Below are 23950 nucleotides of genomic sequence, written 5' to 3'. Positions count from 1 at the left end.
TCCTACAAAAATGATGTTCTCCTACTTTACCTCAATACGACCATCAAAGTCAGAAAGTTATCACTGCCATCTAACCCTCACACCACATTGAATCCCTCCAGCTATCCCAACAATGTCCTTTATAGCAGAAAGACCCAAACCATGTGCTGTGTTTAGATGTCACTTCTCTTTAGTCTCTTTCAGTCTGGAACACTTCCTCGGTGTTTGGCTTTCATGACCTTGACTCTTTTGAAGGTGACACACCAGTCAGACAGGAGGAGTAGAACATTCCTCAGTTTGGGTTTGTCTGACTTGTTCAGAATTTCTTTCCGGTTTCCTTCCCTGGAAGGACTGTCACAGAGCTGATACAGAGTTCTTCTCACTACATCCCATCAGGTGATGCTCAATCATTTCTCCCTGTTCCTGGTGATTCTCTCTCTGATCACTTCATTAAGGGAGAGTCAGCCATATTTCTCCACTATGAAGTTACCCTTTCTCCCTTGTAATTAATGGGAATTTTGAGCAGCAGCACTTTGTGTAAATATCCTCATCAAGGTGCAATTTATCCATTTATTTATATATTTCTGTACATACTAATATTTTCCTATTTTGTTCTGTGTGTTAAAATCTCATATCATCATTCTTTATTATGATGCTCAAATTATACCTGATTTGGTTAGTGGAAGTCCCTCAGGTTGGCTTCTGTGTCTTTTGACATGTGCCCATCACTGTTTAGCATTCGCTTTCTTTCTAGCACAACAAGATATTCCAGGTTCAGCTTCTACTTTCCCAGTCCCAGCCCTGGAATCAGTCATTACTCCAAGCAGCCCTGAATCCTTTTACTGGAAAATGATATTTATAAGCCAAGATCTTGGCACCATGTACTCATTGGTATTTCTAAGCCTCATCAGTGGAGAGAAGCAGGGGAGATATGTTTTTATACACACACACACACACACACACACACCTGTGCAAGTGCATCTATCTATCAATCATCTACAATGCATGAATTTACTGATACATTAAGTTCCAATCTCTGACTCTGCAGAATTCATTATGGTTTACTCCCTTTCCAAATCATTGACTCCTTTCTCCAACAGTGAGAAATCTGGCTTCCATCATCCTTAATATAGTTGATCAATCCCCCTTTATGTGGCCAATCCTCACTACATCACTTTCCACTCATGGATGCCCTCCTTGCCCTACTTGGATTCTCCACACCCTATTTAAGCTCTTGGCTAGTCTCACCAGTGCAACCCTCTGCATGGAGCCCCTTCTCAATTTGCTTGCCTCCCACACCCATACCAGACTGACATTCCCTGTACATACCCTCCCCATCCTACTCTGCTCTGACTTGGAGGCACTGTAACTCCTTTCTCTGCCCCTCTCCCCCAGTGTGTGGCTGCCCACCTTGAGTGCCCCACCTGCTTGCTATAGGACTGAATCATCCAAGAAGGGAAGAGGAGGGGAAGGAAAGGGCAGAAAAGGAAAAGGAAGAACCCATGCAGTTTCTGATACCAACTGAAAGTAGAGAAAACTTGTAGCCTTTTTGCCCAATCAATTGACCAACCAACCATTTTTTTATTTGATCTCCATTGTGTTAAGACATTTGGAAGATGAGGATGGATCACAAAGAGGTACAAGAAAACTTGTTTCCTGCCATCAGAAAAGTCAAGAGACATGAGATGAAAACATTAAATCAAAACTAATAAAATAATAAGTACCTCAATTGAGTGTTACAAAAAATATGTGCTCCAAAAAAGGGAGAATTAAACTATGAATATACTTTCTAAGTAATGGGAAAAGTCACAATAGATTAACTCTCACCTATCTCAACATATCAAATGGGACTTCTGAAAAAGACCCCACCCAACCAGTGATTGTGATGGTCAAAAACATTTAGTCACTGGCTCTCACTGATTCAGTTCTGTAGATTCCCTTTAATGTGCACAAAGGAATAAGATAATACTTTTGTAAAGAGCTATTTATTGGCTTGCTCAGTATAATGCTTCATAGTAGATTCAAAATGAACATGAAATATAAATGTCACTACTACAGTCAGCACAATAATTTTTTTTCATTAAAGTTTGTTGATAAAATTGTTGAGAAAGTTTTATTCTTGATCAGTGCTCAGGAAAAATAGATGGTACTAACTGGGGGTGGATGGAGCTCATCCTGTGAGAACCAGATAAGCTGAGTCCATATATCTGACACTTATATAGCCCCCTCCTTTATATCACACAGCATATAATACTCTACATAGGCATTGAGAAATTTCAAAGAATGCAAGAATCTCTAGGCATCCATCAAATACAGTAGGTTAAGCCCATCTTCATTCCGGGTTTTATTCATAAAGTAAATTGAGGTCTCTGATGTTCTGAGATACAACTTCCTTGAAGAACAAAACAGAAGTCCTTGTGGAAAGTCAGGCTCCACTCACTGTCCCATCTCTGGACTCAACCTTTAGAACAATGGGTTTTTGTGGTTGAAGAAGTCCTTGATTGCCTAATTTCAGGGGGATCTGCAACAGTTAAACAAGCATATGAGAATTGACTTATAAGCTTCCCCAAGAACAGAAGCAACGTTGACAAGATACATTGAGAATAATAGTGCTTCACAAACATATAAAAACTACTTTTAAGATCATATATCTTCAATTCTTTATACTTAGTCTCTAAGCTGTATCTGTGTGTAAGTCTGTGTGTGTGTGGATAGTGAAAGCTTTCATCCATCCATTCATTCAACAAAATATTTATGCAGCACCATTTTAGACCAAGACAGAGATAAAACCATGTTGGCTTGTGTTCATTTTTTATAAATTTTAAGTAAAAAGAATGAACTATTAAAATTTAAACCAGATTCTTAAGGATTATGGCAAACTATTTACAAAAGCAGCATAGAGTTAATTTTGTGTATGTTGGAACTTGCAATTAATCCTGAGTGGGGATTACACATTTTAATTGTACAAATAATCCTTGACTTCTAAAGAGTTCAGTCACCTATCCTAGTGGTACCCATCCAGTTTCATGATTGGAAGAGATCTTTGTGAAGCATTATGCCTGTTTTTTAATCTCTAGGATCCCCCATGTAGTGCAAATGGGGAATTTCTGACCTACAGTGTTTTGACTGATAGTTTTAGCTCCATCCTCACCAAGTCACCCTTTCAGTGGTGGTGGAGCCAGCAGCAGAGTCATCTTTGGGACTCAGTTGACTGAAGGGCAAGCAAATTGTCATGTAGGGTGAGAAGCGCCAGCCTGTGGATGACTGGGAGCTTGCAGAGAGTGCCTGCCCATCCAAGGTGTGACAGAGACCTGCTTTCTCTCAGAGTTGAGTCTTCTGTTTGGACACACTTACAGGACTGCCACATAACTGCCCTAAAGCCAAAACTAAGATAGAAACCATCTTTATCTTCCTCTCTCCTTCAGAGACACTACATAAGGGGAGGAGTTGCATATTAAATGCATGAGTCCTAGAAATAAGCCTTATTATAGGGCCTTGTTTGATATGAAACAATGGCAACCATTATTTATGTTCTTCAGAGGAGAGATTCCAGATCTTTCTATAAATATACAACCTTGTTATTTTATCATTTCAATGGCATACATGAATTTCCTCTGCAGAAAGACAGACAGACACACACACATGCACACACACATACATAAATATCATTTGTTAAATTTTTCTTTTGCTTTTTGGTGAGCACGATTCACCCTGAGCTAACATCCATTGTCAATCTTCCTCTTTTTGCTTGAGAATATTGTCACTGAGCTAACATCTGTGCCAACCTTCCTCTATTTTGTGTGTGGGATGCCACCACAGCATGGCTTGATAAGCAGTGTGTGGATCTGTGCCTGGGATCTGAACCTGCGAACCACAGATGGCCAAAGTAGAGGGCGCAAATTTAACCACTACACCACTGGGCTGGCTGCATATTTGTTAAATTTTTAAAGATAAAATTGTTCAAAATTTGTAACCAAGAGCTGTAAATAAACTTCAACTCACTCCTTAGGCATTTACTGAATGACTACATGGCACCAGACAAAGTTAAAAACATTCCTAGGTACAAAGAAAACATAGAGAACCAAACAGGATGGTTTAATGACAAAATATTAACTTTCATGGTCCAATTGATGAGATACCAGCCTGCAGAAACTGATAGAGCATAGGAGAGAATGGGCTCTGGACTAGATGGGAAGGCTCCATGGAGGGGTGTGGGGATTGAAAAAGGACTTGAAAGGTGAGAACAGGATGTGAAGGAGAGCAAGAAAAACATTCATTAAGTTATTACTAGGATGTAAAAGGAGCCCAGCTTGACTGGAGCAGGGTTCCTGGAAGGTGAGGTCAAATAGCCAGGATGACCCTGGTTGTGGGAGTCCTTCACATCTGGTAGAAAACATTTAAATCAATGATTCTCAACTTTGGCTACACATGAGATACAACAGGGGTGTTTTTAAGCCCCACTCTCATGAACTATTTTAGAATTTCTGAGATGACCTAGGCATCAGGATTTTTTTAAAGCTCTCCATTGATTTCATTATATAGACAATGGTTTAGAACTGCTCTCACAGAGCTTCTGTAAGGTCTGGGGGAGAAGACTATCCTTCAAAAGTGAGGACGTGGTAATCGCTGCACTTCATGGCTGTGCATAACACTTCCCTTTCCTCCCAATGGGCTAGAAATAGAATTTTAAACTTTGCTCAAGTTCAAAGAACTGCACATAATCATGTCGGGCTAATTGAATTGACTCTAGATGACCTTCATGGCTGAGTCTTTATAATGCCACAGACTTAGTAGTCCACAGCTGAAGGGCCCTAAAGGTCATAGATGGCTCCAAATAAATTCTCTGGCAATAAATAAATTACTCTTTGAATAGAACATATTCTTTTACATAGAGAGAAAGATGCCCCAGATTAAAAAAAAAAAAACTCCCAAATAAACATTATTTACACAGAACATTAGCTCTCTGACCTGTGTTTCTTTACAAGGTTTGAAGGAGAAGTTCTGCAGCATTCTGACAAGAGCAAGTTTCATGTTCATCAGAGCGAACCTCATGCCAATGCAGTTTCGAGGTCCAGCTCCAAAGGGCAGGTATATATAAGGATTTATGCTGTCCTTGTTCTCCTTACTGAACCTGGTTCCACAACAGTAGATGAAAACAAGTTAATGAAAGAGAAAAACCACAAGAGCTAGGAAAGTGAAGTCAGCATCATAGTGGAGTGAGTTGTTCCCTTTGTGTCTCCCCTCAAATTTACAATCAATCAGACATCCATTGACCAACAGCGGATTACATACACAGCACAACAGGACACATAAGAGATCCACACATCTGTACATCTGAAGGTGGGTGGATTGAAACCCCAGGAAGCAGTGGAACTAGGGGAGCATCCCTCTCCCCCTCCCTTGGCAGCAGCAGTTCAGAGTGTGGATCCTCATGCTGGACATGCGCCTGCTGACAGTCACTGCAAGCAGAGCAGAAACAGGTGCCACAGCTCACATGACTGTGAGTAGAGACTAAAGAGTGGGCACTGCAGCTTGCATAACTGCAAGCAGAGCAGAAACAGTGGGCATAGTGGGAGCTGAGGAAGAGGGCACTGTGGCTCATACAACTGGAACCAGACATGGCTTGAGCAAAACCAGATAGTGTCACTTCCTGTTTCCCAGGGGATCCAGCATGCATGTGCTCCAACCCTCCCCTGGCAGTGGTCAAGTCTTTCTGACAGTGGGGATTGTATGCAGAAACTCAGATTTCCCCAGCTGCAGTGGGGTACCTTGTCCTGAGTTTTCAAAACACAATGGCTAGCGCCAACGACCAGAAGATGCATGAATTAGCAGCAACAACACCCTCTCCCAGCTTAGCCCCTGCTCAAACCCAGTGATGGCAGGTGGAACCTGCAAGCATAGGCTTCAGGAACCACAATAGAACCATTGACCAAGCCCCCAGTAGACGCATACCTGACACCAACTCCACCAGCAGCAGGAGCTACATACAAGTCCCTGGGTCCCCAGGCCCCTGGCAGTGACAGCAACACCCATGAACCCAGCACCCCTGGCACTGATGTAATCAGCTCTGTCAGACAACCCAGGAGCAGCAGTGTGAGTGGCACACAGCAGACCAGCGTCTGAGCCCATGGAGAACCCATGAAGATCCAGTGTAGGAACGCAAGACCCAGGTGACCCTGGAAGCAACAGAAATGCTCACAGCCTGGTGACCTCAGCAGTGACACCTGAGATGGCAGTGACATCATAAGCAGAAAGCCATCACCAATCTCAGAAGCACAAGTGGCACAAGGAGGACACTGACAATGCCTCTAGCAGAGGCAGTGGAGGGAGAAAAGTGCAGGTTCTCAAATACAACCAAAAGCATCTCAGAACCAAAGTAAGTAAAGCCATACCCAAATAAGAAAGGTGGTTACTACCACAAATGCACCAGCAGAGGATCATTTCATCAAACATCATGAAAAACTAAAGTAACATGGTACAACAGAATGAAAATGACTACTCTCCAGAAACCAATCTTGAAGTCACAGAAGATTACCATCTAACTGACAGAGAATTCAAAATAGCTGTCATTAAGAAACTCAATGAGTCACAAGAAAACTCAAAAAGTTAAATAAGCTCGGGAATAAAATTAATGAATAGAAGAAGTACTTTACCACAGAAATGGAAACTCTAAAAAGAAGACAACAGAAATTCTGGAGATGAAGAACACAGTTAAAGCAAGAAAAATAATGTAGAAAGCATTAAAAATAGAGCAGACCATATGGAGGAGAGAGTTAGTGAGCTCAAAAATAGAAATCAAGAAATGATTCAGGTGGTGGAGGAGAGAAAACTGACTTTTTTAAAAAAATGAAGATATTCTTCGAGAAATATCTGACTCAATTAGGAAAACATAAAGATAATAGGTATCCTAGAGGGAGAAGACAGGGAGAAAGAAGCAGACAGATTATTCAAAGAAATACTAGCTGAGAACATCCCAAACCTGGGGAAGGAACTGGACATGCAAGTACATGAACTTAATAGAACTCTTAATTACACCAAGCCAAAAAGACCTTCTCTGAAGCATATAATATTAAAACTGATAGAAGTCAATGACTGAGAAAAAATATTAAGGACAGCAAGGAAAAAGAAAATAACCCACAAAGGAACCCCTATTAGGTTTTCAGCACATGTCTCAGCAGAAACCCTACAGGCTAGGAGAGAGTGGAATAATATATTCAAAACACTGAAAGGCAAAAACTATCAGCCAAGAATACTCTATCTAGAAAAATTATCCTTCAGTTATGATGAAGAACTAAAAGCTTTCCTAGACAAAAAAAAAATCTGAGGGAGTTCACTGCCACTGGCCCTGCTTTACAAGAAATGTTCGAATGAACTTTCTTACCTGAAACACAAAGGCAAAGGTTTACAAAGCCTTGAGCAAGGTGATGAATAGGCAGAATCATAAAGTGGCAAATCTATAAAAGAATAGGTTAGTAAACACTTAATTATAACATGAAGGCTAAAGGGAAAGAAAGTATCAAACATAACTATAAGCGCCTCAATTTGGTCACAAACTCACAGCACAGAAAAAGAATAATGTGACTACAATAACCTAGAAGGGAAAGAGGAAAAAGATGGGACATACATCAGCTAATGGAGATAAGATGCTATCAGCAGAAAAAGGGCTACTTAATTTTTGAGATCTTTTATACAAACCTCATGGTGACCACAAAGCAAAAGATCAGAGCCGAGTTACAAATCATAAATGAAGAGAAAAACATCACAGAAAACCACCCAACTGAAGTGGCAGACAGAAATACAAAGAAAAAAAAAACAATGGAAATAAATAACAACCATAAAGCAAAAGATAAAATGACAGTATTAAGCCCTCATATATCAATAATCACTCTAAATGTAAATGGATCGAATTCACCCATCAAAAGACACAGTGTAGCTGGATGAATTAAAACCAAGACTCAGCAACATTCTCCCTCCAGGAAACAAATCTCAGGTCTAAAGACAAACATAGGCTCCAAGGTAAGGGATGGAAGATGATGCTGCAAGCAAATGACAACCAAAAAAATGCGAGTGTAGTCATACTTATAACAAACAAAATAGACTTCAAGCCAAAAAACATAACAAGAGACAAAGATGGACATTATATAATGATAAATGGGACAAACCATCAAAAAGACATAATATTTATTAATATATATGCATCTAAGATAGGAGCTACCAAGTATATAAAGCAATTATTAACAGACCTAAAGGAAGAAATTGCTGGGAACACAATATTAGTAGGGTCGTTAGTACCCCACTTACATCAATGCATAGATCATCCAAAGTCAACAAGGAAACAGTGAACTTAAAGGAAACACTATACCAAATGGACTTAATAGACATACATAGAATGTTCTATCCAAAAACAGCAGAATACACATTCTTCTCAGGTGTACATGGAACAGTCTCAGAGACAGACCATATCTTGGGAAACAAAACAAGCCTCAATAAATTTAAGAAGATTGAAATCATGTCAAGCATCTTTTCTGACCACAATGCATGAAACTAGAAATCAACTAAAAGAAAAAAGCTAGGAAAGTCATAAAAATGTGGAGACCAAACAATATGCTACTGAACAACTATCAGATCAATGAAGAAATCAAAGGAGAAATCAAAAAATACCTGCAAACGAATGAAAACAAAGAACAACATACCAAAAATGATGGGTTGCAGCAAAAGTGGTACTAAGAAGGACGTTTATAGTAATACAGGCCTATCTGGAAAAAAACAAGAAAAATCTCAAGTAAACAATTTTACACTGTGCCTAAAAGAAACAGGAAAAGAAGAACAAAGCCCAAAGTCAGTAGAAGGAAGGAAATAATAAAAATCAGAGCAGAAATAAATGAAGTAAAGATTTAAATAAAATAGAAAAGACCAACAAAACAAAGAGCTCATTCTTTGAGAAGATAAACAACATTGTCAAACCCTTAGGCAGACTCACTAGCAAAAAAAGGGAGAAGATTCAAATGAGTAAAGTCATAAATGAAGAAAAATTGCAATGCAAATCACAGAAATATAGAGGATTATAAAATAATACTATGAAAAGCTATACTCCTATAAATTGGTTAACCTAGAAGAAATGGATAAATTCTTAGAATCATAGAACCTCCTAAACTGAATCAACAAGAAATAAAGAATGTGAATAGACCAATGACAAGTGAAGGAATTGAAATAATAATCAAAAACCCCCCAAGAAACAAAAGTCCATGACCAGACAGCTTTTCTGATCAGTTCTATGAAACATTCAAAGAAGATTTAATACCTAACCTCTCAAAGTCTTCAAAAAAATTGAAGAGGATGAGATACTTTCTAACTCATTTTACAAGGCCAACATTTCCCTGACACCAAAACCAGTCAAGAACAACACAAAAAATGGAAAATTTCAGGCCAATATTGCTGGTGAACATAGATGCAAAAATCCTCAAAAAAAAATTAGCAAATTGGATACAACAATACATTAAAAGGATCAAACACCGTGATCAAATGGAATTTATTCCAGGGATGCAGGCATGGTTCAACATCCACAAATCAATCAATGTGATACACCACACTAACACAGTGAAGAAGAAAAATCACATGATCATCTCAATAGACACAGAGAAAGTATTTGACAAGATCCAACATCCGTTTATGATTTAAAAAAAAACCTCTCAATAAAATGGATATAGAAGGAAAGTAGCTCAACATAATAGAGGCCACATGTGACAGACTCATAGCCAACATCACACTCAATGGTGAAAAAACTGAAACTTCTTCCCCTGAGAACAGGAACAAGACAAGGATACCCACTCTCACCACTCTTATTCAACATAGTACTAGAAGTTTCAGCCAAAGAAATTAGGCAAAAAAATAAAAGGGATCCAAATTGGGAGGAAGAAGCAAACTGTCATTATTTGCAGATCTCTTGATTCTATACACAGAAAACCTTCAAGAATCGACCCAAAGCTATTAAGAATTATCAACAAATACAGCAAAGTTGCAGAGCACAAAATCAACATATAAAAATCAGTTATATTTCTATACTCTAATAAAGAACTAGCAAAAGAGAAATCAAGAATACAGTCCCATTTATAATTTCAATAAAAAGAATAAAATACCTAGGAATAAACTTCACCAAGGTGGTACAATACCTAATCACTGAAAACTATAAGACATTATTGAAAAAAGTGGAAGAAATACCTCCTATTATTTAAATTGTTATTTTCTCTTCTCTTCCCTTCCTCTACCCACACTTCTCTCTATCTCTCCCACAGAATAGCTTACATCAGATGATTTGCATGGACATATGATGCTACTCTACTGTAATATAATCACTGGTTTCCTTCTCTATCTGTTCCACTAGGCTATAAATTCCTTGAAGGTTAGACCTATGTTTTATTCAATTTGATTTCTCAATACGTGATTACACGAAGAAAAATTGTGGATTTCTGGAAAGTGATAATGGCATTGTGGCTATGTACTTTTAAAGAGTCCTTATATTTTGGAGAACTTTCTGGAATAGTTATACACGATATGCCTTAAAGTAGTATGGAAACCAGGAGAAGGGTAGCAGTGGTGTGAGATGATACAGCTGACATGCGCTGATGCTTGTTGGGCAGGTGGTAGACACATATATGCACATTAAAAGTATTCCATAGACTTGTGTCTATAGAATATGCTTATGCATATGTCAAAACACATATATTTGTGTATATATCAAAAATTCTTCTTAATAGGATATTTTTAACATTTAGATTTGTCACTGCTTTGCCCAGTCCCTGACACACAGTAAGCACTTACTCTCTGTTTAATGACTGAATCAAGAGAAGTACAGTGAGTGATCTCTAATTTTATGTTTGTGAAGCTGCAGGAGGGGAACCACTGAGCTTGGAGGAAACACAGATGTCCCCTGGTCCAGAAAACAGAGGAGTTGGTCAACTCTGACTTCTTCTTTCAACAAGTACTATGTGTAGATGCTATGCCAGCACTAGGGACACCATGGCCAACAAGACAAGGTCCCTGCCATCTGGGAGCTTATACTCAGGGGCTAATAAAAGTCTAGATCCATGCTAGTGCCCTAGAAAGTGCATTCCAAATTTTTCTCACCAATGCAATAAATGCAAAAGCATCAGCTCTTTCCAGAGTTCAAGCTATGCCCAATTCAGATATTGGCTCTGAATTCCCAGAGGAACATGCTCAAGATCCCTCCAGGGAGGATGTCTCAGACATCAAGAGAGCAGATGACTTCATTTTGGAAGGGTCACCCAATACTGAGAGTCGAGGGGAGCTGGCACAGGAGTGCAGCCACAGACAGGACTTGAGGACCTGTGTTCACTTCCAACATCAATGAGGCTGCTTAAAACATCAGGGTTGAGGACCTCTCAGGTCATTACCTGCACTTTCACAATAGTGCTAGCCAAAACAACACCAATGTTTAAAAAAATGGAATGCAGAAATTTTGGTGGTAAATTCAGAGAGCTGAAGAGAACAGCACAGAAAAACACAGAGGAAAAATAAGCCCTATATTCCCAAAGTCAGATAGTCGTTCAGTAAATTAGGGCAAATGCATGCAGTCACACACAAATATATACACTACATATATATATAGTAACATATGATGTTGTTTATAGTTTACTGGTAAATAAAGCAAGCAGTACACATCCAAATAAAATATATTATCATTCTAATTTTTAAAAATCTATACATACAGAGAAAAGTGTCCACAAGGATATGCATCACATTGTTAATGAGGCCTATCTTAAGGTATCGGCACTGTGCGCAGCTATAATTTTCTTTTTTCTAGTCCACAGTTTGTAAAATTTTGACAATGACCACTCTTGTCATAAGAAAAAAATGCCAAAAATAAAAATATGTACAAATAAATGATTGTACAATCACTCATTTGTCCTTTATCCTAAGAGATGTCATGATATGCTCTAACCAACCTAGATAAAGGTGAGTTCCCTTTCCCAGGGGCCCTGTACCTTTCAGGACGGAACTCCTCAGGCTCTGGCCAGAACTCTGGGTGTTTGTGAAGAGCAAAGGTTGGCACCATCACCACTGTCCCTTTAGGAATGAACACCCCATTGATTTCCACATCTTTCTTACAGACCCGCTCAAGTCTAACAGCAATTGGGAATAATCTGAGGGATTCATTCAACACCATGTCAAGATACTCCATCTGTACCAGGGCATCATAGGTGGGAGGAGCCTGGGAAGAAAGAAAGAGGTTTTGATAAACTGAGATTTGGGATCAACTTTCCACTCAATCTCTGCAGTACTATTGAAATGGTAGGAGCACAAAAGAATAATTTATTTGACAAAGAACCTTAGCATTTATATATATTTTAATATCTATCATATCCTTTGACCTGCCCAATGGCCCACTGAGATATGTGGAGGAGCTAGGTCTATGAGACACCGTTGGGACAATACCCTAAACAGGGACTGAAATCCCTCACATTACCATGTAGTGGTTTTTCTCTCTCAAGTGAACACATGTGACTAATATACTATGACCCTTACTCTTAAGTGAAATATGCCAAAGTCACGATTTCCTTTCAAAGGAGAGGTCACATATCTGTACCAAGAAAAGAGAATGTGTAAAAGAGCGAATCCCCTATTTATCATAAAGTTTTTAGTCAAAAAATCCTATTTGATAACTCTTCCATTTATAAATATATAATCTCGAAAGAAACACAGTATTATATAAAAACTCTATAAATAATTTGGAAAGAAACAAGTTCCTTTCTAAATCAAACATGACAAAAGAAGGATAAGATTGGATACTACCAGGGAGCACCATTTCTCGGGAAAGTTTTAAAGAACATTGGAACCCCACTCTCAGACCCATCCTCTGTTGCTGAAACAGTCTCCTAATTGTCACTTCAGGATTTGACTATAAGCTCTGAAGATATAAACAAGCACTCCAGCCCCAGAGGCTAGGTCTCCATACACCACAAATAATTCCAGTTTGGGCAAAGATCAGAAAAAAAGTATGGACAATACGTGGCTATCACCTGGTGTTATATTGACGAGGCAATGTTGTAGACCTTAATAGTTTGGCTCAGGAGCCTGATACCCTGAATCATAGCTTGGCTTCTTCACCACTAGTTATATAACTAGCATATGAAAGTTATTTCATCTCTTTCTAGTTCAGTTTTTTTTGACATGTTCCATGGAGATAATTAGAGTTGTCACTTCATATGGTTGTGTGGCAGAGACATTCACTGTTCACCTAACATCCATGTAGTCCCCTAACTTCCCAGCCCACTTTAACTTAGGGGAAATTAGCTTTGCTGATGGGCTGTGAGCTGAGATGGTGTATGTCACTTTGGAGACCAAACATTTGGAAAGCCAGCAAGCAACATTCTACCTTTTTTTCCCCAGTCAACAGGAAGGACTCATGTTCCAGATAATCAGGGATAATCAGTTACTTAGGCTAAACCTAGTCTATCCTGACTAACATAGAATTTTGTGCAGGTTAATTCATTTGTAAATAGAAAGCATTTACAAGAGACATATTTATTCATAAGCAAATGTTAGGTACTCACGTTGTTATTATCCTTGTAATTATTATTATAAAAAAGGGAGACACAATGGTTAGCTAGTCTCTGTCTCTAAGTGACCTTTTCATCATACTGAAAACAAAAGAATCCCAATATGGGCTTTACCAGAGAAAAAAGATAATCTCTAATTTGGATGGCCCCTAAAATGTTTTCTTATCTTATGTCTGAAGGACCTAAGACTCATAAAGTTCATAAGACTTGTCCAAAACCATACAGAGAACTCAAAGATATGTCTTTTACTTCATACCCTATAGTCTTTCCTCTACACCAGGCTTCTCTTAATCTGCAAAGTCTACCCAGGGTGGTAGAGTGCACTAATGGTCCCAATTCTTAACTCTTTCCTTTGTCCATGACCTTTCCATTTAACTTTGTGGTGCCCTCTCATTCTGACTCTGGGGTTGGCCTTATGGCTTCCTTTGAACAAATGCAGTGTTGGTTAAGTGTGATGCAAGCACAGATTCGAAATGCACCCATATGACTGGGCTTCTTGCTCTTGCCCTCTACTATTGCCCTGAGAAGAGCACACTCAGGCTGGCTTTCTGGAGCCTGAGAGACATGTGGAGCTAAGTCCTGCGAGCTAGCTTAGACAAGGCCAGCCTAGATCAGCCACTAGCCAGATCAAAGCAAGTCCAGCCAAAATCAACGGAGATAACTATCCAGACACTTGAGCAATAAATTATTATTCCTAGATGCCACTGATGCTTCGTGATGTTTTACCTGGCAATATTGTGGCAAAAGATAACAGATAAGCCAGGACCAGCACTTTTTTTCAAAGATCTTATACTTATCTGAGTAGCATACATTGCCCAGGTTTCTCCCTTTGTTTTTGTTTCTTTGGATCCAGCTTGAATAGAGTAGGTGAAAGAATTGATGTTTCTGCTTTTTCAAAAAAAATAGGCTGTTAGGTAGCATGAAATGTAGAAAATTAGGGTTCAGTGAGTGGAAAAGCAATGTTTATTCAATCATGGCCTGAATGTCAACTTCCTCAGCACATGATGACTTTCTTTGCTCTACTTTATGCTCAGCAAGTGGTGAGGAGAATCCTTGCTAAGACTTCACCTTCTCCCTCCCTCTCCAAGTATCTCATCCACTCACCTTATTGGGGAAAGTCACATCAATCTCCTCCTGCAGCTTCTGCTGGACATCAGGGTGAGTGGCCAAAAAATACATAAGGAAGGAAAGAGAACTGCTAGTGGTCTCATAGCCAGCAAAAATAAAGATAATAGATTGGGCCACGAGCTCCAGATCAGACAGAGCTAAGAGGAAAGGAAAGACATGTTAGGTAAAGCAGGTCAATGTAAAACATCACAGTTTAGATACTTAGAAATCCAAATGAAATTCCCAAACCCCTAAGGAAAATAATAGAAAATCAGTTCAGAGTCAAGTTGGGAGTGTTTTATACTCTGATGTCTATCTGACAGAGCCAGGAAAAAGAAAACATTGTCCTAATTCAGTTTTCCCTAAAGTTTATGCTGTTCTTGGCCATCACCTCCTGGTTATGCCACTGGTCCCCAGCAACACAGCTAGGTAATTTAAGAGATAGCATTTCTCTCTAACATACACAGCCTTATCAGTATGTCCCTTGGATAACCCTAAAAGTACTTTAGCTGCAAGTAATATGGAATAGCACTACCCCCAGGAAAAACTTAAATTACACTAGCTAAAATATAGAATTTGTTAAAGTCTGTGCAATTCTAAGGCTTAACTGTAGAGAAAATTAAAGGATCTTTCCTCTAAACACGTTTGAGGGAATTTAAGAGAATAATAATGGACTACAGATAAACTCTTGCTACTCAAAGTATTCTCCATGGACCAGCAGCATAAGCAGCATCTAGGAGCTCATTAGAAACACAGAATTTCAACACCTACTCTAGAACCATCAAATCAAAATGTGAACTTTCATGAGACGTGATGTTTTGTGAGCACAACCTAGCTTGAGAAGTATGGATTGTACCTTAAGAGGCATCAGATAATGGAAGACCTGAGCACCAGTCTTCAATTGGAATATCTCAGACGTATACAGGAACTACAGAGACACACAAAATGCTAGAAGAGTGGTGATTGACCCTAGTCTAATCAACATCACTACAATAGAGGAAGAAAGAATGTGTCAATATAGGGTATTAGGTAGCATGAAATGTAGAAAAATAGGGTCCAGTGAGTAGAACAGCAATGTTTATTCAATCATGGCCTGAATGTCAACTTCCTCAGCACATGATGCCTTTCTTTGCTCTACTTTATGCTCAGCAAAAAGCCCTTTTGTTTATAAGTTGGCCTCCATTTTCACCTTTTCCTGGAAGAAACTAAGCATGGTCACACTCTAATCTATTTGCTTGGGACTAGATTAGGACATTTAGGTACTTAGGACACTGAAATAAACGTGGTTGGTACCTGCTACAAACATGTGATTTACAACCAAAATACTGCAGAAAGAGTGTAAGAGAGATCTACAGAGTTCTGACTTCCCAGTGATGACTCCTGTGATGCTGTTGTGGGTAAACTCAACTACCAAATCCTTTCCCCCAGTTAGCATAAATCTCATGATACTCAAAGTTTAGAGCTGTGCTGTCCAATGTGGTAGCCATGTGTGTCTATTTAAATTTAAATTTAAATTACTTAAATTTAAATATAATATAATGTTCCATTTTTCAGTGCCACTGGCCACATGTCAAGTGTTCAATAGCCACATGTGTCTAGTGGTTACTGTATTGAACAGGGTAGATAAAGAGTATTTCCTTCACCACAGAAAGTTGGATTGGCCCATATAGACAGATAGAAGTAAACATAGATATAGATATACTTCTAGTGGTGTGATAGACTCAAATCATCCCTGCTCTCTAGGACCAATTGTTAAATATCAGAAAATTCTGTGAGATGGCTATCAAGCCATTGGCAGCTTGAAATTAACCATATAGGACTAATCATGTCATGGAAAGAAACTATAAATTAGGCCCTTTTTTGAGAGACAGACAGACAGAGTATGTTTACATCACTGGTTATGGGTAGACATAGAAACATTTCTGTTTATCAGTTCCATGTAAATATATTTGATGTTCTAGCTTTGTCAACTGAGAGGATCTGGAAGCAGAGAAACCCTGGAAGCAATGAGAACTCCTACATCCCAGATTTTGGTTTCTAAATGCCATTTATCTTTACAAAGAACCAGAGTGCCTTGGGGAATTGGTTGATTCCCCAAGGGCTGGTTGGGAGAAATAGGAGAGAAACATGGAATGTCTTCCATCAGAAAGCAAGGAAGTTCTCGGAAAATAATATGTGAAAAGAAATAGAATACTCTGTATATTATAATGGTGGATATACAACATTATACATTTGTAAAAATGCATAGAAAGTACAACACCAAGAGCGAAACTTAAAGTAAACTATGGACTTTGGGCAATAATATGCTAATGTAGGTTCATTGATTGTGAAAATGTACCACTCTGGTAGGGATTTCTATTGTGGGGTAGACTGTGTATAGTTGGGGGAAGGTGGTATATGGGAAATCTCTGTACCTTTCACTCAGTGTTGCTGTGCATCTAAAACTGTTCTAAATAAGTCTACTGAAAAAATAAAATTAAAAAATAAGAAGAAGAAGAAAGGACACAGGAATCCACTTGAAAAGGCTTCCAGTGGACAAACCTGAGAGAATTTGCGCATCAAAACAAAGAACGATATGAAACTAAATTAGTAATATATCATCATATTGACATAAATATATAAACAAGTAAATAAGTGAGGGAGAATGGAAACCTCTCCTTACAATGGAACATCAACTCATAAATGTATAAAAAATGGTGGAATTAGAAAGTCATCATTTTGAAACTAACATAGTAATAATAGTTTCAATCTAAATCCATCAATGGATGATAAAACTAGTAGGTGAAATTTGAAGAGAAAGAGAATGTTTACGCAGTCTCAAAGGCTTCCCTCACAGTTTACTTATTAATACAAAGAGAAAAATAAAACTTTACAGTAGATTAAGCTAGCAAACACAACTTTAACCAAATGTCCAAATTAATGTCACCAACACTGGGGCAATGTGCCTCCTGATGTGAGGAAGACTTGATGTGTATTTCCAGGGAGAGGTTTTGAATGAGTGGGTCTAGATGAGCCCTGAGAATTGATATGGAAACAAGATCCCTAGAGGTTCTGATATAGGTGAACCTCATACCACTGAATGACTTTGGAGCATGAAATATTTGTTTATTGGTGCTCTTCAAGATTTGAAGAAAATTGTGCCTCTGTGTTTCTAGAAAGTGTCTTGGGCTACCATTTATATCTGAAAATCTGCCTTTCTTCAATTTGGCTTAAGTTCTCATCTGTCTGGAAAATTTTCTGCATGTTTTTAGAACCAGCCTCTCCCCATGAGCTTCCCCACAGTGGCCCTCTGACACATTCCTTGGTTACCTTTATGGGTGTCCAGTTCTTTTGAATTCTGAGAGTTAATCATCAGCTGAAGAAAATCAACTCGGTGCTTGAAGAAGAGAGAGATATTTCAATGATGGACAGTCACTTGTGTAGTCAGAAATAACTTGGGAGTGCAGTATTTAGCCTCTTTCCTGAGAATATGGTCCCTTTAAGCCCAAAAGTCTGACTAGTGTTGCCTGAGTCATGAGTGAACAGAGCCACCAGATAAAAATCTTGGAGAGTAGGATGTTTCCCTAAGAGAAATCCAGCCACTACGTCCAACTGCTTTTTTGGTTCTCCCTCTCTCTGATCTTTGGCTGTTCTGGCTTTTGAACACAGCCTCTCAGCCAAAGAGTTGCCTGCTCCCTTTCCTAATGTGCCTGCTTGCTCAGGAGGAAGTCCCTGACTTTGATCCCTTCTTTTTATACATCCTTAACTTTTAATGAATTGCCACATAAATTAATCCCCTGACATTTGCAGAATTCTTCAGCAACTTTTCTCTGAACATCTTAAAGTGCCCCAAACTCCCAGAACTCTACACAATCTTCAGTAACTTACTGGGAGTACCCAGCCCTGTCTACCTGACCTGCAGACATCCTAGTGCTGGTCTCCAGGCCTCATGAAGGCAAAGCTGGGTTAGCCAACTTGCAGCCTCAATGCCAAAGAAGACTCCTGCCCACTCCAGACTATGAGAGGGTACCAATTTAACACGGACTATACTCTACAGGTATCCTAATGGGGGGTCCATTGGGGAAAGTGTAAAACAAGAGGCTTGGAATTGAAATGATTCTTTGCCAATCTAAGATCTGGGGAAATTATAATACCAGTAAAATAATTTTTAAGCAGAAATTTTTATCCTTTGACAATTTGTTGAAGGGAAGTGATAAAGTTTTGTCTCAACAACATTCACACAGTGACACAGTAATTTTCATGCCTATTATTAAATTTTAAACATTGCCTTCTGACTCATTTTCTTATATCCCCCCCAACTTCCACCTTCTCCATTTTCCCCAAAATATTAGGAGTCTCCTGCTCTAAAACTTAGAGATCTCTACCATCTGAAAAAACTACAGTGAAGTGCACAAATCATATGTATACAGCTCAATAAATTATAAAAAGCAAACACACTCATGTAAGCACCACCATATTTTACCTTTTCTTTATCTTTGAGGCGACTTTCTTTCATCCTTTTTACAGATTTTATGAAAAAATCAGTAACACTTTTTGGAAACACAAAGACATTTAATACTTCAAAAACTGCATTAAGAAATGGAAAGAGTGCTGTAGGAAAAAGAAAAAAGAAAGCACAATGAAAATGCAAATTTTACCTGTAACAACTATAATTTTCTCTACCGATCACAAGAGTAAAAGACACCAGGGTTCTCAATCAGGAGCAATTTCATCAATCACCTTTGCTCAGACTTCCATGCGACACTTTGCTCAAATTTCCAAGCGAATGGTGAGTCCATATAGGGTCCATCACTACAGCTGTGAGATCAGTGGCCCCATCCACATCTTGGGAGTGACCAAAGGCACAAGATTGCATTCCTTAACCTGTTAGCTTTTTATCTATTGGACTAGTGTCTCTGAATAAACCAGACCATAGTCTGATACTTTAATTAATGGTACACTTCAAGAAATATGAGTCAGGATAGAAATAATACGTGATGTCTTTTAATCACAATAAAGTGAAATTATAAATCAATAAGAGAAAGAAAATTTGGAAATTCTTAAATATGTGAAAATTAAACAATACGCTCCTAAACAACCAATAAGTCAAAGAAGAAATCAAAAAGGCAATTAGAAATTACTTTGAAATAAATAAAAATGGAGACAGAACATACCAAAACTTATGGGATGTAACAAAAGCAGTGCTCAGAGAGAAATTTATGGCTATAAATTTCTATGTTTAAAAAGAACAAAGGTCTCGAATCAATAACCTAATTTTCCACCTTAACACACTGAAAAAAGAAGAGCAAAACAAAGCCTTAAGAAAGCAGAAGAAATAAAATAATAAAGATGAGCAGAAACTAATAAAATAGAGAATAAAAAACAATAGAGAAAATCAATGAAACCAAAAGCTGATTCTTTGAAAAGAACTTAAGCTAGATTGACCAAGGAAAAAGGAGAGAAGATTCAACTTACTAGCATCAGAAATGAAAGAGGGGACATTACTGCTGACACTAAAAAATCAAATGAACTATAAATGAATACTATGAACAATTGTACACCAATAAATTAGATACTTTATGAAATGGACAATTTTCCAGAAAGACACAAACTACAGGAACTGACTCAAAAAGAAACAGACAATCTGTGGTGGTTTACCAGAGGGGAATGGGGTGTGGGAGGGTCAATGGTATAAAGGGGCACATGTACAGGGTGACTGATGTCAACTAGACTTTTGGTGGTGAACACAAAGCAGTCTATAACAAATTGACTTCCGTCATCCGACAGAAGTCGAAGTAAAAGGATGTACACCTAAAATTTACATAACGTTATATACCAGTGTGACCTCAGTAAAAAAAGACAATCTGAATAGACCTATAACAAGTAAAAAGGTTGAGTTAGTAATTCAGAACCTAACAACAAAGAAAAGCTCAGACCCAAATGGTTTAATGGGGAATTCTACCAAATACTTAAAAAAGAATTAACACTAATTTTTCACAAACTCTTCCAAAAAATAGAAAAGGAGTGAACACATCCAAACTCATTCTACAAAGCCAGTATTCCCTGATACTAAAACCAGACAAAGACATCACAGGAAAAACAAACTACAGACCAAAATATCTTATGAACATGGATGCACAAATCCTCAACAAAATATTAGCAACGGAATCCAGCAACATGTAAAAAGAAGTACACATCATAACCAAGTGGGATTTTTTTTCCAGGAATGAAAGGCTGTGTAATGCACCATATCAATAGAAAAAAACTCAAAAACCACATGATCATCTCAATAGATGCCGAAAAAGCATTTCATAAAATCCAACACCCTTTTGTGTTAAAAACCTTCAGCCAGCTAAGAGTAGAAGGGAATTTCCTCAGTGTGATAAAGGGCATCCACAAAAAAACATAGCTAACACTGTACTTTAGAGTGAAAGACTGTATATTCTCCCCTAAGATTAAGAATAAGACTGGGATGCCTCTCTCACCACTCCTCTTCAGCATTGTACTAGAGGTTCTAGCCAGGAGAATTAGGCAAGAAAAAGAAATAAAAGGTATCCACATAGGAAATGAAGAAGTAAAACTATCTCTATTACCAGATAACATGATTTTATATATAGAAAATCCTAAGGAACTATTCAACCCCAAAAAGAAATGAAGGACTGTTACATGCTACAACATGGATGAACCTTGAAAACATTATGCTAAATAAAGAAAGCCAGCCACAAAAGATCACATGTTGTATGATACCATCCATGAAGTGTCCAAAATAGGTAAGTCTATAGAGACAGAAAGTAAATTGGTGGTTGCTTAAGACTAAGGGGAGTTGGAGGTCACAGTTAAAATGTACAGGGTATCTGCATTGATAAAAATGTTCTAATGATTGACTGTAGTGATGGTTGAACATATCTTTGAATGTAACAAAAATCTTTTTTTTTTCAGGTGTATTGAATTATAATTGACATACAGTACTGTATAAGTTTAAGAAGTACAGGATAATGACTTGATATACGTACGTTGTGAAAGATTAGCACAATGTTTCATTGACATCCATCATCTCTTACAGTCACAAAAAAAATTTCCCTTGTGATGAGAACTATTAAGATCTACTCTCTAGCAACGTACAAATATACCATACAGCAGTGTTAGCTATAGACATTGTGTTGTGCATTCTATCCCCAGTATTTATTTATCTTATAATCAAAAGTTTGTATCTTTTGACCACCTTCCTCCAATTCCTCCACCCTAATCCTCACCTCTGGTAACCAAAAATCTGATCTTGCCTCTACGAGTTTGGGGGGGGCGGGGGTGGGGAGTTTGTGTTTCACATATAAGTGAGATCATACAGTATTTGTCTTTCTCTGTCTGACTTATTTCACTTAGCATAATGCCCTCAAGGTCCATTCATATTGTCACAATGGCAGGATTTTCATCCTCATTATGGCTGAATAGTATACCATTGTACAATTATAACACATTTTATTTATCAATTAATCTGTAGATGGATACTTAGGTTGTAAAAACAATTGAATTGTACATTTTAAATGGGTGAAAGATATTATATATAAATCATATCTCAATAAAGCTGTTACAGAAAGAAAGAAGGAAGGAAGGAAGAAAAAAAGGAGAGATGGAAGGTGAGATAAGGAAGGAAGGAAGGAAGGAAGGAAGGAAAAGAAAAATAATAGTCCACATACTTATTGAGAGAAGTAATGGATCAAGGAAATCAAAACTGAAGAGCTTCTTGGTATTTTCCACAAAGGGATCTTGTGGATTGTTGAGGGAGTCGATGTTCACTCCAAATGATGTGCTAGTAATCACATCCATGCTGTAGGCCCCAAAGATGCTGAGTAGAAAAAGAAAGACATGAAAAATTAAAATCAGCACCTCTTTACTCTCCTTATCCAACACATGCAGCAAGAAGTGTACGTAAACTCATATGCCCAGACAAGACAGGTAAAGAGCCACACACATTCAGAACGTTCTGTTGGATCATCTGAAGAGTCTATGCTACCATCACATTCATGAGGTGTTTATCAGGTTCCAGTGATGCAGCTGGCCCTGTGCTAGGAGTGATGGGGACACTAAAACATGTTAAACCCACTTCTGAGCTCAAAGAGCTGAGTCATAGAGGGGTAGAGACCCATAATCACGCAAATTACAAACTATTGAGTTTGGCAACTAATGAGTTGTTTTGAGTATGGGCAACAGCAACTTTATAAGCACTGTGTTTGAGCAGGACAAAGGGTGGAATAATTAACTCTTCCTAAGGCAGTCAAGAAAGGTGACATTGATCTGGGTTTGCCTCACTAAGTATCTATGCTCTGAGCTGATTCCTCTTTAGCATATTACAGAACAGCAGCACCCAGTTCTGATTTGCCAGGAATGTCATCCCTCCTTCTCTACACCCCTGAGAAGGCTCCTGAATGACGCACACTTCCTTAACTCCAGTAATCTCACATTGCCCTGAGGGCAGACTCATTTCTGTAAACGTAAGAACTAAGAATGTTCCTAGTTAAAAAACAATAATAATACAGCCTCCAACACTGATTCAGGTGATCCCATAGTTAAGTGATCATATGTCCCCAGGTTTCCCAGGACAATCCAAGTTCACACCTGTTGTCCCTGAATAATTAAAAATATCCCACTTTAGACAGTAGATGAAATGGTCACCCTACTCATAGCTTATACAGGGCCTTCTCTCTTCTGAGACTGAAGGAAGGAGAAGTGGTGGTAAGACTTTGTATTTAGTATTTTGCTGAGGATACGCAGCAAAATCACGAAGGGGTTTAAGTGTTCCAAGTTCCACATTGTAACTGTCCTGCCCCACTCACTGCCCACCAATAGGTACCAAACACCTTCCCCTCTCACTATTCCATACCCTCTACACTCAAAACTTTAGTATGATCATGTTTCTCTTTTGAAACTACCTATCTTTATCTTCCAGAATGTCTAAGGTGACAATTAAGCAGATAAATTAATCTTGGTTCACGTACACAGGTGAGAAGAGCCTCTCTATCCTGAATTCCCTGCCTTCTTGGGCAGGCCACTCCTTCTTGGATGACTCATTGGAGTTGTAACACCACACACATACTTCTGTTTGGTCACTAGAGTAACTCAACTGTGGGAATTTTGGCTCCATCACAGGTGGTTGGAGGGTCCCGTGACAGAGCTCAGAATCCCAGCAGGTACACTCCTACTCACTCTTTCAAGGTGATGGGCTTGCCTTTCTCTGCTTCCTTCTTCAGGTTCCTAACCAACACGTCTCCATACTGGCCAAGGATGGGGAACATCTAGACAATACACAATAT

At 38.5% G+C, this 23950-nt stretch overlaps 1 protein-coding gene across 1 annotated transcript in view; it reads right to left on the bottom strand.

Annotated features, from left to right (window-relative positions):
* Window positions 1-1948: 1948 nt before the first annotated feature.
* Window positions 1949-23950, bottom strand: part of CYP3A89 (cytochrome P450 family 3 subfamily A member 89) — a 34339-nt gene continuing 12337 nt past the window's right edge. Inside the window, 8 exon segments of the mRNA NM_001101651.1 lie at window positions 1949-2500; window positions 4948-5110; window positions 11982-12208; window positions 14661-14821; window positions 17973-18039; window positions 19126-19253; window positions 22337-22485; window positions 23844-23932. Coding sequence (NP_001095121.1) covers window positions 2405-2500; window positions 4948-5110; window positions 11982-12208; window positions 14661-14821; window positions 17973-18039; window positions 19126-19253; window positions 22337-22485; window positions 23844-23932 — 1080 coding nt within the window. The 3' untranslated portion in view covers window positions 1949-2404.

This window comes from Equus caballus, chromosome 13, assembly GCF_041296265.1.
Source record: "Equus caballus isolate H_3958 breed thoroughbred chromosome 13, TB-T2T, whole genome shotgun sequence".
Classification (NCBI taxonomy): domain Eukaryota; kingdom Metazoa; phylum Chordata; class Mammalia; order Perissodactyla; family Equidae; genus Equus; species Equus caballus.
The sequence above is the reverse complement of the archived record's forward strand: the minus strand, read 5'-3'. Positions and strand labels throughout refer to the sequence as shown.